The sequence below is a fragment of the Ruditapes philippinarum genome, unplaced genomic scaffold (assembly GCF_026571515.1).
Source record: "Ruditapes philippinarum isolate M1 unplaced genomic scaffold, ASM2657151v2 ctg3882_1_1_1_1, whole genome shotgun sequence".
In the NCBI taxonomy this organism is placed as follows: domain Eukaryota; kingdom Metazoa; phylum Mollusca; class Bivalvia; order Venerida; family Veneridae; genus Ruditapes; species Ruditapes philippinarum.
The window spans coordinates 50,435-64,562 of record NW_026861637.1 but is presented as its reverse complement, the minus strand read 5'-3'; the positions used below and the strand labels follow the sequence as shown (position 1 = coordinate 64,562).

Here is a 14,128-nt window from a genome sequence, read left to right as displayed (position 1 = left end):
ACGTTAAAGGAACCCCATCACATGAGGCCCAAAGGATACAAACCTGAAAATTGAAAATATACTTTGATCAACTGAGGCACTTACAGAAAAAAAAATAATAAAAGAAATATTCTCAAATTTTAAGTCGATTTTTTTTTTCGATTCTAAACCCGATTTAAGTTAAAAGTATCTTTTCAATCTAAGTATAGCTGCAATATTAAAAATATTATTCTGGAAAAACGGGTCATGATTAATATAGGCTGAAATTTTACATAGAAGTTACTGGTATAGACCTACATCAAATTGTGTGGAAAAATATTTGGTCATGGAGTAGTCCCTTTTAATGATCAATAAACTACTAAAGGGACATAACCCCTAAAATTTCATAAAGAGTGCATATATCGAGTATTCTCTCTTGTTTTTAAGCCTATCAATTATTTTAATTTGTAGCCACAAACGATAACCCATATGAACGATTCCTTCTGAAGAGTGTTTATTTTATCATGACTTCGATAAGTTGTGCAATTGATAGGCCTACACATTCATGCTGTACATAGCGTACTCGATATTTGCAAAGTGTAACACCAAATATACGATGTATATACTCATCTTGATCTAAAAGTCCCCATCCTATGGCACAGAAAGATAGTAAAATCTCCTGCTAAATGCCCCCGAGGTGGAAATTATCCCGCCGTGTGCCAACGTATTGACATTGTCAATCTAGGGGATAGATTGGTAGATGGAAGCAGGGTTACTGGTACAGATCAGTGATGGCTTATTACCACTGCGCTACACATGTACTAGAGTTGAGGTTATAACTTCAAACAGAATATTCAAAACATCGTGCTTCAAGCCTTGAGTGTCAAAACCGGGTCTAACACTTTCAAATATGTTTCAATTTGAAAGACCGTGGTCTAAGTATTATATAAATACATCAGTATATGTCACTCATAAAAATTACTAAACGACTCTCCGCATTTTTTTCAGAAAAGGTTATATGCATGTACACGGATTTTCATTCATGAATGAAATTTTCCCATGAAAAATTGTTTCAGACACCTGGGACAGAAGATAACTGTATCTTTCTGTCCCAGCCAGACACCAAAGGATTTTAGCGTATTCCTGCAAGTATAAAAGTGCAGCAATTTAGTGTGTTTATGCCTAACTCATTTTTCACGACGTGTAAATTTTCTCACGAAAATATTTTTATAGTTTACTGCAGATTACGCAAAATTACGTGTTACTTAGAAATCCAGGTTAGTATATTCTATTAAAATATTAGCAATTTAATAGTTCAAGTGCCACACATTTAATTTTACATGCACCAGTTTTGAATGACGTATGTTTTCGCGAGATAAACACTGAAGTATTGGATTTTCGGATAAGACACTCTTCGGTTAATTTAACAGAATAAATGTTTTTTTTTCTAAAGATTCAGAATATATACGTCTCTGTTACATGTATACATCTGAATCAGACTCTTTAAAATGATAGGGAGGTTTTTATGTTTCTAAAGTTATATTTAGGATGGTCCCCTATGGTACATTCTTATTATTTCCAGCAAACTCAGTGTACATATAAAACGAACTTGTGTTTACTGTTTTATTAAACTGTGCCTTACTGTGACATCTTGACTTTAAATGTATATGTAATCCATAGAATAACTCAATGATTTAAATTTAAAACATCTTTGTCAGACAGTCATGTTTTGAATTGGAACTTAAAAAGTTAAATGGAGAGCACTACTGCAGTACTGGTATATGTTACAGTTACAGATGACCTTCACTTGTTAGAACATGAAATTAAACACGAGTTTATATGAAAATATTTCTAACCAAAATCAAAAAGTTGCTCTTCCACTTTCACTTAAATAGTGGAAACTGTTAATGGGTGGCGTTCAGTGTGTAATGAAACACATTTTCTGATTACACCGGAATAGGCAAAGACGCGGTACCTGCGGGGAGTTCAATACCTTTTAAACATTATGTATGATTGGCAAGTTTAGCATGTTGCAACTTAGGGTAAATTATCTTCTATTTTAAATTTCAGATTTAAACAAAGATGTTCAGTTCAAAGAGTTACCTTGAAAAGAAAACAGGTCCCTATGGCATAGGGAGATTTAGCTACCTCCAGTCACTGGTCAACGAATATCAAAACACCGATGACATTGAAGCCAAGAAACAGATAATGGCAAACCTTGCAAACTTTGCTTATGATCCGATAAATTACGAACATTTTAAAACATTGAATATACTAGATCTCTTTCTTGATGGTCTGGAGGAATCCGATGAAGAACTTGTTGAGTTTGCAGTGGGAGGTGTGTGTAACGCAAGTGCTGAAAAGGAGAACAGGAAGCATATAATTGATAATGGAGGTGTTAAATTGGTGATAGGATGCCTGTCGCGGTACTCAGAAGACACAGTTTTATCTGCTGTCTCAACTTTAATGTATCTTGTCACAAAAGAGTCTCATGCCGAAATAACGTGCTTGCCCATAGTAGAGTGCATGATGAGGTTATCACTGTCGAAGAATGTTAGGTTAAAGAACTTGGCTACTGTTTTTCTTGAAGATTATTGTGATGACACTGTGATTCAGGAAGCCAGAATGATGCAGAAAAATAATGGTTATGTTCCAACAACTTGATTGTATCTCTAATTGTCTAGAGTATATAGCAAGATACAAATACCCCAAATATGGAAAATGCTTTCCATTAAAAGCATGAAAGATGGTAAAAGATTTTTGTATACCAGCATTTCTTTTAGGATGACTAGGAGAGATCAGGAGAAGATGCATGATTTGTCAATAAAGCAAAGGTCAAGGTCATGGTGAACAGGACCTTTGAAACAGTTTTTGCTCAACACAATGACATTGTCTTAAGATTTCAATTTCTAACTCACAAGAAATTAGATGATTAACTTTTATCAGCAATAGTCTTACCACATTGTGTTTTGTGAGCCAAGTTTGCAGTAACTGTTCATAATTATTTAATAACAAGAGCACTGCATGTGGTGTTAAGGCTCATCTGCTACAATAACCTTTTTTTGAAAAATTGTATGCTAAAAAGGGGCATAACTCTAGAAATATTGCTTTCAGAATTATGGCTCTTGTCTAACAACTGCACCTTGGCAAGATAAGCAAGCATTTTAAGTTCCATGTTCATAACTTTTAAGAATGTTTGAATACTGTATTCCTAGAAAAGATTTTTCATGCGTTTTAAGGTTAGCGCTTTTCGCGATAGGCATGATTCCGCGAATCTTTATAGCCGTGAATATGTCACTTATAACAAATCCGCGAACATTCCTAGCTTCAACCAAATAAAAACATAAACGTGCAGAATATTTATTATAATCTACTTACACAAAAACCATATAAACACAGGTGCTATAGAAATGTGTAAAGAATTATGTATGTATGTTATAGATACCTGTTTGGACCCTGAAGAAAATAAATTGTCAATTATTAGTAATTATCATGCTTATTGACGTTATTCGGTAGTCACGGCGTATACAAAAGCATTTACAGTTTGCGTACATTGAATGGCTTGGATTTTATTTGCTTGGAGTAGGTGTAATCTTTTGTTAAAAGTACAATAGCGATCAAGTGCTACATTGATAAGCAGCTGTTATGTTGTTATAATAAAAGCGATGTACAGTACGATACTGTGTAAAAAAACGTATCGACATTTTGAAGATAAAGTCAGTTATTATTCAAATGAGAATAAAAGCTAACGGGTCTGACTATATATACTGAATCACTTAATAAAAAAGTTAAAAATAAGATAAAAATGTTCACGGAACAACTGTCTGTGTTCGATTAGTCAATAGATGAAAAGGTATTTTCCACAAAAAAAATAAAAAATTAAATGTACCCAACTGGCGAGGAAATGTATCAGAAACGTAGCCTCTTTAGGCCGTAGCTACTTAATGTTCGCAGAATTCGCGGTTACTACAAATCCGCGAAAGTTTGTATCCGCGAAAATGCCGACGTTGTGAAAAACGCGAAATATTGTATCCGCGAACATTTCTAGGAATACAGTAATAGGCTAGTCATTAAAAGTTTTGCATGACTACCACAACAACAACAACCACGACACAGCAATCATAATTGATATTTTTAATGAAACACAAGGTTATTCTTGCATATCAGACCGGGTTATCAACCATTTACTCCGGTGCTAGAAAAACTTGTCTTACACGCCCATGTAAGATAAGTCGCATGCTTTATATGATGTCATTACCGCGCACTTTTTATAAATGAACAGCATACTTACAATGACGTTATTTTACAGTTATGAATGAAGTTGCAAGTTCATATGCTACTATAAGAATAAAGAGCGTAATGAGAATATCAGTTTTTTGTAATTTCTGTTCCGAAAATAATTGATGTAATATGCAAGAAAAAGGAATCGAACACCGGCTGTCCGTACAGATGGGAATATCCAGCTCTTGGGTAACTGTTTAGAGGAAACTCTGCAGAGCCTCGTTACTGCTGTAAACAGTTACCGTCCAGCTAGATGTTTCTGTCAGTACCGGGAGTCAGTGTAAGGTTCTTAAAAGATATACTAAGCATAATAGACAAACCCAAAGACATGGTCTTTAATATTGCATCCTGCAGGCTCCAATCATCTAATGTAATCTTAAGCAAAGAAGTTGTCATTAATTATTTTGGTCATAAAATCAAAGGTTACATAATACAATGACTCTAAAATAGATTTTATTTTTATGGATGTGAACAAATGTTTTGAGACAAACATACAGAATATAATTGCTGACTTGATTAGGGTCACTTTAGAATGCCAAATACTCCAAGTTCAAATTTTCATTATTTTTGCTCTTCTCTCCCATTATAGTGTTGTAGTATTCTGTAGGTCTGTAGTATTCTGCCATGACTTTTAACTGGTTTCAGATTTAACTGTAAGCATTCTTGTGATTGAATCCAATTACAGTGTATTTTATCCATGGTTTATTTCTGTGACAATACTATAGCTGTATAGGGAAAGCATCATATTTTTATTATAGTGGTTGCCGACACAAAACTTTGGGTCTGATAGTCATTAACTTTGTGTTCCATCGCTGATTTAGAAATTGTTCTATTGTTTTACCTATAATAATGTCAACACAATCCCTAACAGTCAGACATACTTATCTACACTTTATTGTAGAGATATAGTTATAGAATTATACAATGAAGTATCTTTTAGTTTAATGATCATGCACTCTTGCTACAATAGTAGCTGGTAACTACTGACAAATAATTCCAGACAGGATTAAATGTAATAGACTAGAAATCATGTTTTATTTAGTCTGTCACTTAAGGAGAAATTGGTAATTACTGGTAAGTTATCCAGGAAGGCCATTGGACTGACTGCCAAGTTCTTGACCTCAGCATAAAAAACATACATACTCTGACAGTCTGAAAAATGTCAGTTGGCATTTGACTTAAGTGGAAATTTTATCCATACAAAACACTTTAAAACATTACACAATTTATACTTTTTTATTAGACATACAATAATAAATATCTACATGTATACTATTTTCAGTTAAATAAAGTTTAAAATATGATGCCTCAGATTGTTGTGATATTCTGCCTCAGAATATTCTGGCTTATTGTGTATACCTTATACATTGTATACAAAGCTGGTCACTTGTTCATCTTATCTATTGACCTATTGCAGTAAATGAAGAGAAAAAAGTTAAATTATACAAGGTGAATTGGAATAAAGACTGTCATATAAAATTAGTGCTAGTCATAATCAGAATTGACTGTTAAGCAGTAACATGTACATGTAGACAAGCTTCAAGTAAGTTCATGTTTTTTGCAGGGTTTCAAATCATAACAGCACTGTAAAAGTCATATGGAAATTTCCTAGCGAAAACCTTAGGCGCACTTCTGCATTACTTCAGTCATGACGTTTCTAAATCAATCTAAATACATTATAATACTCTTCAACATGTACATTTATTTTCCTGGCTATGCGGATATCACTGACTGTTGATATATTGTAAATGATACATTTTTCAGTCTCTTATAATGTCTAAGATTAAACATAATGCAGTCCTCTGGGATATAGAGATTATTAGTTCTGCATTCTTCTAAGTGATAGAGATTCCATCTTTTTGCTCCTTCTGCTCTTGTTCAGACCATTTCCAGCACTTTTCCTATTTCCTTCAACTGATTGGTAAAATTCTGAAGAAGTAAGTAATTAAATTTTACATTTCCTATTAAAATTACAATAACATCAACCATCTAATTATAATATCTATCAATTAAAATCTATGAATGGAAGCATGCGACTTGAATACTGATGTAAGGCACTTTTTATATTTTGCAAGATTATTAATATTATAAGATATACAAGTGGAATTTATCACTGCCCTATATAGATACCAATGACATTTTATTAACTTTGGATTTATATCTAGGAAAAATAGACAGTGGATAAGCATTCCAGTGCATCTAAAAACTGTAGATTCAGTATCAAATACATTTGTATTAACTCTGCTGCTTTGTTAATATTTCTGGCCATTATGCACCAGAAATGTTTTCATTTTTGTCTCAAAGGCATTTCAGATTAAATTTTGGTGTACTTCCCTAGTTTCAAAAAAGCTACTCAATTGCCAATTACTTTATAATCATCTTTTTCTTATGTTGCTTTTTAGCAGTTAGTAAAAATATAGTGATTTAGTAATTATAGTAGTCAAAAAACTTCTTTGTTTACATTTTGCTTCTTTTGCAACACATTATTTCACATTAAGTGCTACATTCTTCAGGCAACATGCATCTAACATGTTCTAAAGTTCATGTTTGCCCTTTCTAAAGAAGTAAAAATTTATTTCCTGAGCCATGATGTGCCTTTAAAATATCACTTGATTCAGTGATAGTAGCAAAATGCTTATATCTCTGTGGAATATGATTCCATTTACAATCATCTAAAAATAAATCCAAACATTCTACTCACTGAATTTAAACAAAAATTTTCAACAAACTACGATAGATACACCAGACTTTTTTCAATTATTCATAAAAAAGATCATGTATTCAGGCCATCCTACTTTTCGCCTAACTTAACTTACCCTAAATTGGTCCATCGTAAGTTCTAGTGGATGTGTTTTGAGATTTCCCCCTGCCTCTGCTACTGTCAAGGTCAAGGTCACAAATGGACAGTTTAATTGTTTACATGTGTCTGAGCTCATTGCCATGCCCACTTTCCATTGAACATCAATTAACTGGAAGAGAACATATCAAAGTGGTTCTTTTAGAAATTTAGAAATTAACAAGCATTTTATTTTAATTTTTTTTTTTTTTGGGGGGGGGGGGGGGTAACTTGTAACTCTCAGATTTTGCCATACATTTATTATGTTAATAAAATTTTTACTGTCTATTATTGAATAAAACTAAAGACAAGTACAATATTAACATTATATCGCCAACTTAGTGCAATAACTGATTAATTCCCATTAAATTTAGGACTTATTCCATTAGAGCACTAAGGTGACAATTTGTTCTCATATTATTGAGTTTATCTAGCACTACTGTGTACAGTACGCACCTTTACACTCACACAAAACTGAATCTGCTCTATACCTGTTTTCTTTTTAATCTATGAAACAACAAGTTAAATTATTGCATATTACAAATTACATATATATGTTATTAATTTATACAGGTTACAAAACAATACAAACATTATATTGGAAAAGACACTTTCATTCATTATGAGCATTCTGATCAGTATCATCTAATATTATGAATGGACAGTTCCAAATACAAAGGTGGACCAGACCAATTCACAAATTTAATGGGGAAATGGATTTAAAATATCAAATACCTGACCAACTCCTAGCACATGATCCCCCAAACTACTTGACATCAGTTGCTTGCCCTGAAAATAGTTTTAAAAGGGGTGAGGAAACTGTTATTTATAGAAATGAAACGTGCTGATAATCTAGTGTAAAAAGAAATGTCCTATAGACAGCATAAATAATTATGTTAAATTTCAGACCAGTATTTTAAAGCACCCACTTTGTCATATCTGAGCCAAAATTTGAAAATTTTACATTGTACTGGGGGAAAAATCCTTTTAAAATGATTTCTTTTCATATTACACAATAACAATAATTATTCAAGTAAAACAGAATTGATTATTCTAGTATAACAGAGTGAACAAATTGATCTGAAAATTTTGCACACAAGTTATTGGTATAAAACCTTCATCAAAAAAAATGGTAATAAATCTCTATAAAAAATCAAAAAATTAAATTTTATTCAAGTCTATTACATAAATTTAGGCAGAGGAAAGATGCAGCCAGTGCTTTCAGTGGGATGACAATACGAGTTTCTATACATACAAGGAGGGTAGAGATATGATCATATGTGCATGGGTTTACTTTTCAACGGCACAGAAAACAATCAAGCAAATTCAATAACAGCCATGAAAATACATAAACACATACTGTTTTATTTTTCAATACAGAAAATACTAGAACTCTGCGAGTCGGATGTGTCGCCTTGTGAACAATATAGTTTAAAAGAAATGGCAAGGGACAAAAATGAATTATGAAAATTTACAAAGGGCAATATTCAAAAATAAGAAGTGCAGAGCAGCAGTTTTCTGTGCACTGCACTTTTATCAATAAGATCTATCATTCTATGAAGTTTCAAGTCCATATCTTTTATAATTTAAATGAGAAATGGCCTGGACAAAAATAACATATGAAAAATTAATAAAGGGTAATAACTCAAAATTAAGAAATGCAGAGTACCGGTTTTTGTACACTGCACTTTTTCTTCATGAGATCTATCATCCTATGAAGTTTCATGTCCATAGCTTTCATACTTGAGGAGAAATGACCTGGACAAAAATAAAGTAAGAAAATTAACAAAGGGCAAAAAACTCAAAAATAAGAAATGCAAAGTACAGGTTCTTGTGCACTGCACTTCTCCTTAATGAGATTTATCATTTCATGAAGTTTCAAGTTCATAGCTTTTATACTTTAGGAGAAATGGCCCGGACAAAAAATAAAGTATGGAAATTAACAAAGGCAATAACTCAAAAAACAAGCAAATTCGTTGAATTTATATCCCCCGCCGAGTACTGGTTATTATTAACACAACAACTGAAGACATAAGGCTTTATTTCTATATTAATAATGGGCATAAACAGTAATATTTTTGGAACTTGATAAATATTCAGGGCAATAACAAAGCCATAACTTTTGTTTTAAATAGTAATATCTGGAAATGCCAGTGAGTTTTATGCATACTACATAACTAATAAAGGGCCATAAATCCGAGTTATAAGTATTGACCGGAACAAGGCGACTATATGCACATCTCCTCTTAGTATCCATAAAGTCTCATTGAATTCCAGCCAGTAGTTACAGAGAAGTAGCACGGAAACGATTATTGCTCTGGTTGTATATTGCCTAAGTTTATCAAGGGTCATAACTCTAAGTTAAAAATGTCTGACCCGAACAAGGTGACAATATGCGCATTTCCTCTTGGTATTGAAGGTTCCAATAAAGTTTCATTGAATTCCAGCCAGTAGTTGCAGAGAAGTAGTGAGGAAACAAATATTTTTTTCTATATGGATACTGCATAACTTATCAAGGGCCATAATTCTGTGTTAAAGTGTCTGACCCCAACAAGGCAGTGATATGCGCATCTCCTCTTGGTATTGAAGGTTCCCATAAAGTTTCGTTGAATTCCAGCCATGAGTTGCAGAGAAGTAGCGCAGAAACGATATTTGCTCTATATGCATACATGCATAACTAATCAAGGGCCATAACTTCTGAGTTAAAATGTGTCTGAACCGGAACAAGGCAACGGATATGTGCATCTCCTCTTGGTATTGAAGATTCCATAAAGTTTTCGTTGAATTCAGCCAGTAGTTGCATAATAGTAAGTGCGGGAAACGATTTTTACTCTATATGCATACTGCATAACTAATCAAGGGCCATAACTCTCAGTTTAAGTGTCTGACCGGAACAAGCCGACGATATGCGCATCTCCTCTTGGTATTGAAAGTTTCCCATAAAGTTTCATTTGAATTCCAGCCAGTAGTTGCAGAGAAGTAGCGCGGAAAACAATTTTTACTCCATATGCATACTGCATAACTAATCAAGGGCCATAACTCTGAGTTTAAGTGTCTGACCGGACCAAAGCTGACGATATGCGCATCTCCTCTGGGTATTGAAAGTTCCCATAAAGTTTCGTTGAATTCTAGCAGTAGTTGCAGAGATAGTAGTGCGGGAAACAATTTTTACTCTATATGCATACTAACATAACTAATCAAGGGCCATTAACTCTTATTTAAAGGGTCTGAACCGTGAACAAGCTGACGATATGCGCATCTCCTCCTCTTGATATTGATGATTTCCAATAAAGTTTCGTTGAATTCCAGCCAGTAGTTGCAGAGAACTACTCCGGAAAACGGAAAATTCGGACGGATGGGGGGGGACGGACGGACGGACGGACGGACGGACAACGCCAAAAAACTATATCCCCGCCGATTGGAATCGGCGGGGGGATAAAAGGTAAGTGAAGATACCGGTTTTTTGTGCACTGCACTTCTTCTTATTGAGATTTATCATCCTATTAAGTTTTCAAGTCCATACTTTGTAGTTTGAAGTGAAAAATGGGCCCGGACAAAAAAAAGTATGAAAATTTACAAAGGGCAATAACTCAAAAAATTTAGAAGTGCAGATTACTATTCCTTGTGCACTGCACTTAGGTTATTGAAAGATAGCATGCATACCAAGTTGGAAGTCAATCAAACTTATAGTAACTGAGCTTTGCCCGGACAAGCTTTAGGGGACGGCCGACAAACAACACCGCCAACGCCAACCGGCTGACAAAAAGTAACCCCTATATGTCGCCTTTTCAAGGCAACACAAAAAGGTCAGAAGCTTTTTTTGGAATTTCCAATTTGCAGGAAAGTTCAGTATATTTCAAATTTGCAGAAAATTTCAATATATTTCAAATTTGCAGGAAAATTCTGTATTTATATCAATATGGCGATTTTTTTTCTTTGCATTAGTTATGAAAATAGTCTATTCTTTCTTAGTCTATTAATGCAATATAAAAATTCTATGGTATAATCATTATGAACTATCATTTTTAAAGCTGCCTGCCCTTAATTTGTTCATAACTTTGGAGATTACCAGTCATCGAATTTAGCACTGGCCCAGTGGACCATGGCCGGTGAAAATTAGTTCAGCCAGTGAAAAATTTAAGAAAATTTAGTTAAATATAGAGTAGAATAAATTCAAAACTGGAAATTTGGGCTAGTAAATTGAAAATCATAAATTCATTGACTGGATTACTCATCAACATAGAAATAAAATGTGTGTTCAGAAAACATAAATGCCTCTATGACATGTGTTTATTTAACTAACGAAAACTGCATTGAAATTTCATGAATGTTTTAAAAATTTGACCTTGAATGTTAAGAACATTAAGTGTGAAGGTTTATATTTTCAAACAAAAGCGAGCAGTGATCACATCATGATAGCCAATTGCATGTTAGAGCTACTATGTAGCAGGAGACACATAAATCATATAAACAGGGCAAATTGCGATTTAAATCTAAGGACAATACATTATTCCAGATCATTCCTGTTTAAGTTTGAACTTTCTGAGGAGTAGTCTGGGCAAATTTCTATGTAGCTGGCAAAAAACAAAATTTTTTGAGGGTAAAAAGGGGTGTCAAAAGGAAAAAAAAAAACCCAAACTCGCTAAAAAAATAAATGGACGCGTAAAAGGGGGACAAAATATGAAAGAAAAAACCCTTCTGTTAATTATGGTTTTTAAGTTTTAGTAAAACATTTGTTAAATAAATTCCAAAAAAATAATGGGGAATAATTTAAAAATAGTTATGCTTGGGGTTAAAGAATTGTACACAAAAAAATGGGGGTGTAATGTAAGAAAAATTTTTATTTGAAATTTGAAATAGATACCTTTTAAAAATAAAAGAGTTTTTAATATTTTTAAAGAAAAAACCAAATTTTAAAAAAAAAAAATCGTAAAAATTGCTTTTAAGGGGTTAGAACATTGTACATAAAAATTAATTTATAAAAAGGGAAAAAGTATTTGAAGTTTCAGGTAGATACCTTAAAAACTAAAAAAAGTTATAGTAAAAAATAACATTTTTCTCTAGTAAAAAAATCTAAGTTTATGGGGAGATAATTCTTGCAATAAATAGTGCTAGAGTTATGAGCCTTGTCACATAAGATGTGGATGATGATAAGGTACATATATTTGAAGTATGAAGTTGATCCCTTTAAAAAATAAATAAGTAACCGTAAAAATAATATTTTTTAAGGAAAATTCTAAGTTCAAGGGGAGATAAATCTGAAATATATTGGTGCTAGAGTTTATGAACCCTGTCACATAAGATGGGGATGATGATAAGGTACATATATTTGAAGTATGAGGTTGATCCCTTAAGAAATAAAGAAGTAACAGTAAAAAATAGTATTTTTAAGGAAAAAATTCTAAGTTCAAGGGGAGATAAATCTGAAAAATATTGGTGCTAGAGTTATGAACCTTGTCACATAAGATGTGGTTGATGATAAGGACATATATTTGAAGTTTGAAGTTGATACCTTAAGAAATGTTAAGAAAGTTATAGTGAAAAATATTTTACTGCACCAAAACTTTAATCTGAAATCTGGACGCGGACGCCGACACCGGGGCGAGTAGGACAGCTCTCCATATACTTCGTATAGTCGAGCTAAAAACAACCTTTTATATTCAAGAGCCATCACTCGGCCAAACATTATTCAAAAATCCGTGTTATATGCACAAGTACTTGAGCTACAGATCAATCCTGTAAAGTTTCATCGAAATTGCATTAGTGGTATAAGAAGACTAGTCTGGACAAACTTAAAATAATAATATAAGAGCCATAACTCTGACAAAAATCATTGAACCAAAATATGTCGAAGATATGCACAACTAAACTTGGTACTGATTATTCATGTAAAGTTTTGATGAAATTGTTTCTGAGGAGTAGTCCATAAAAGTTTTGTGACGGACAGATGGACTTGCTCAAAGTTTGGTATCCAAGTGGTTACTAATTTATTCGCTATTTTGTTCGTTTAGCCACATAAAAAATGGCCACATAAGAGCTTACTGAATGAAAAGCATCAAAGGAAATTTACAGTTACCAATTGTTCCCATAGCCCCCTAAATATCTATACATGTATATGTTTGTACAGACAGACTGAGAGACAAACGACGGAGAAGTGATCTCTATATGTTGCCACTTGTCTGTTGAGGCGACACAAAAATTATACTTTTGTGCTATTCTTAGCTCAATTTGAGTTAAAAGCGTAGTAACTTAGTTACAGTTTTGTGTCACTTTTCACAATAATAATAACTTTTCTGGAAAAACAAACTGAGCCAATGATCTGATTTTTATAACAAAAGTTAATGGGCTAGACCTACATCAAATGGAACATTAATCTTGAAAAAAAAATTCAATCCGGTATGACAAAAAACTCAGTGGAGTCCCTTTTACATACAAGAAGCATACATGAAGCATGAACTTAGTATAGTTTATCTTTATCTTATCTTGTCCTTATATCTTGTCAGTCAGTTAATTTCAACAAACGAAGATAATGTCAGTCAGTTTTCTTCAACAAAGGGAGACAACAAATGTCAGATATGAAATAACTGCTCAACAGAGTTACCTTCTTAAGATTAAAAGAGAAAGAGGAAGTTAAAAATAAATCCAGAAAAACCAAATTACTCTTATTGTAAACTTCTAAAATAATTTGTTTTTCTTTAAAATACTGAACATCTAGTGACTTCATGATCTTAAATCTGCTGCAGATATAAGCAAAAAGGTAAAAATTTAATGATTTCTCTACACTACTGACAAGTTAAAATTTATTTCAAAAAGAGGTCAAGTTTTGTATTTGATTAAAGATAATATGGGAAAATTTGTCAAAAACAGACTAGTGTTGATTAAAAAGTCAAAGTTTTGGATTTGATTAAAATTTCAATTCATATTGTTTATAAAAAGAACACAGCATAAATCAATTTTCACCAAATAAAAACATCTAAAATTTCTATAATACATTTCTTATAAAATAACACAATTTGATAATCATGATGATTACGATGATGATGATATCAACTT

At 32.8% G+C, this 14,128-nt stretch overlaps 3 protein-coding genes across 4 annotated transcripts in view; 2 read left to right on the top strand and 1 right to left on the bottom strand.

Annotated features, from left to right (window-relative positions):
* Positions 1-1,138: 1,138 nt before the first annotated feature.
* On the top strand, positions 1,139-5,541 carry LOC132716376 (armadillo repeat-containing protein 7-like). Its single transcript, XM_060699641.1, has 2 exons — positions 1,139-1,235; positions 2,029-5,541. Exon 2 carries the CDS (start codon positions 2,041-2,043, stop codon positions 2,620-2,622), a length of 582 nt encoding a protein of 193 aa, XP_060555624.1. The 5' UTR covers positions 1,139-1,235; positions 2,029-2,040; the 3' UTR covers positions 2,623-5,541.
* LOC132716378 (COMM domain-containing protein 6-like) overlaps positions 5,167-14,128 on the bottom strand; it is a 20,259-nt gene continuing 11,297 nt past the window's right edge. Inside the window, exons 2-4 of one of the 2 annotated variants that reach the window (XR_009623798.1) lie at positions 7,811-7,864; positions 7,056-7,208; positions 5,167-6,168 (exon numbers count right to left, since the gene is read on the bottom strand). Coding sequence is in view for 1 of the 2 variants with exons in the window: in XM_060699642.1 (XP_060555625.1) it covers positions 6,118-6,168; positions 7,056-7,208; positions 7,811-7,852 (246 nt within the window). In the remaining variant the exon portion in view is untranslated. Of the gene's footprint in view, positions 6,169-7,055; positions 7,209-7,810; positions 8,173-14,128 lie in introns of those variants that run through there. The other variant, XM_060699642.1, reaches the window with a different exon arrangement.
* LOC132716375 (uncharacterized) overlaps positions 12,391-14,128 on the top strand; it is a 5,456-nt gene continuing 3,718 nt past the window's right edge. The window contains exon 1 of the mRNA XM_060699640.1: positions 12,391-13,832. The gene's annotated coding sequence lies outside the window, so the exon portion shown is untranslated. The remainder of the gene's footprint in view (positions 13,833-14,128) is intronic.

Coding starts and splice junctions, on each gene's coding strand:
- LOC132716376 (XM_060699641.1), top strand. CDS start 2,041: ATGTTCAGTTCAAAGAGTTACCTTGAAAAGAAAACAGGTCCCTATGGC.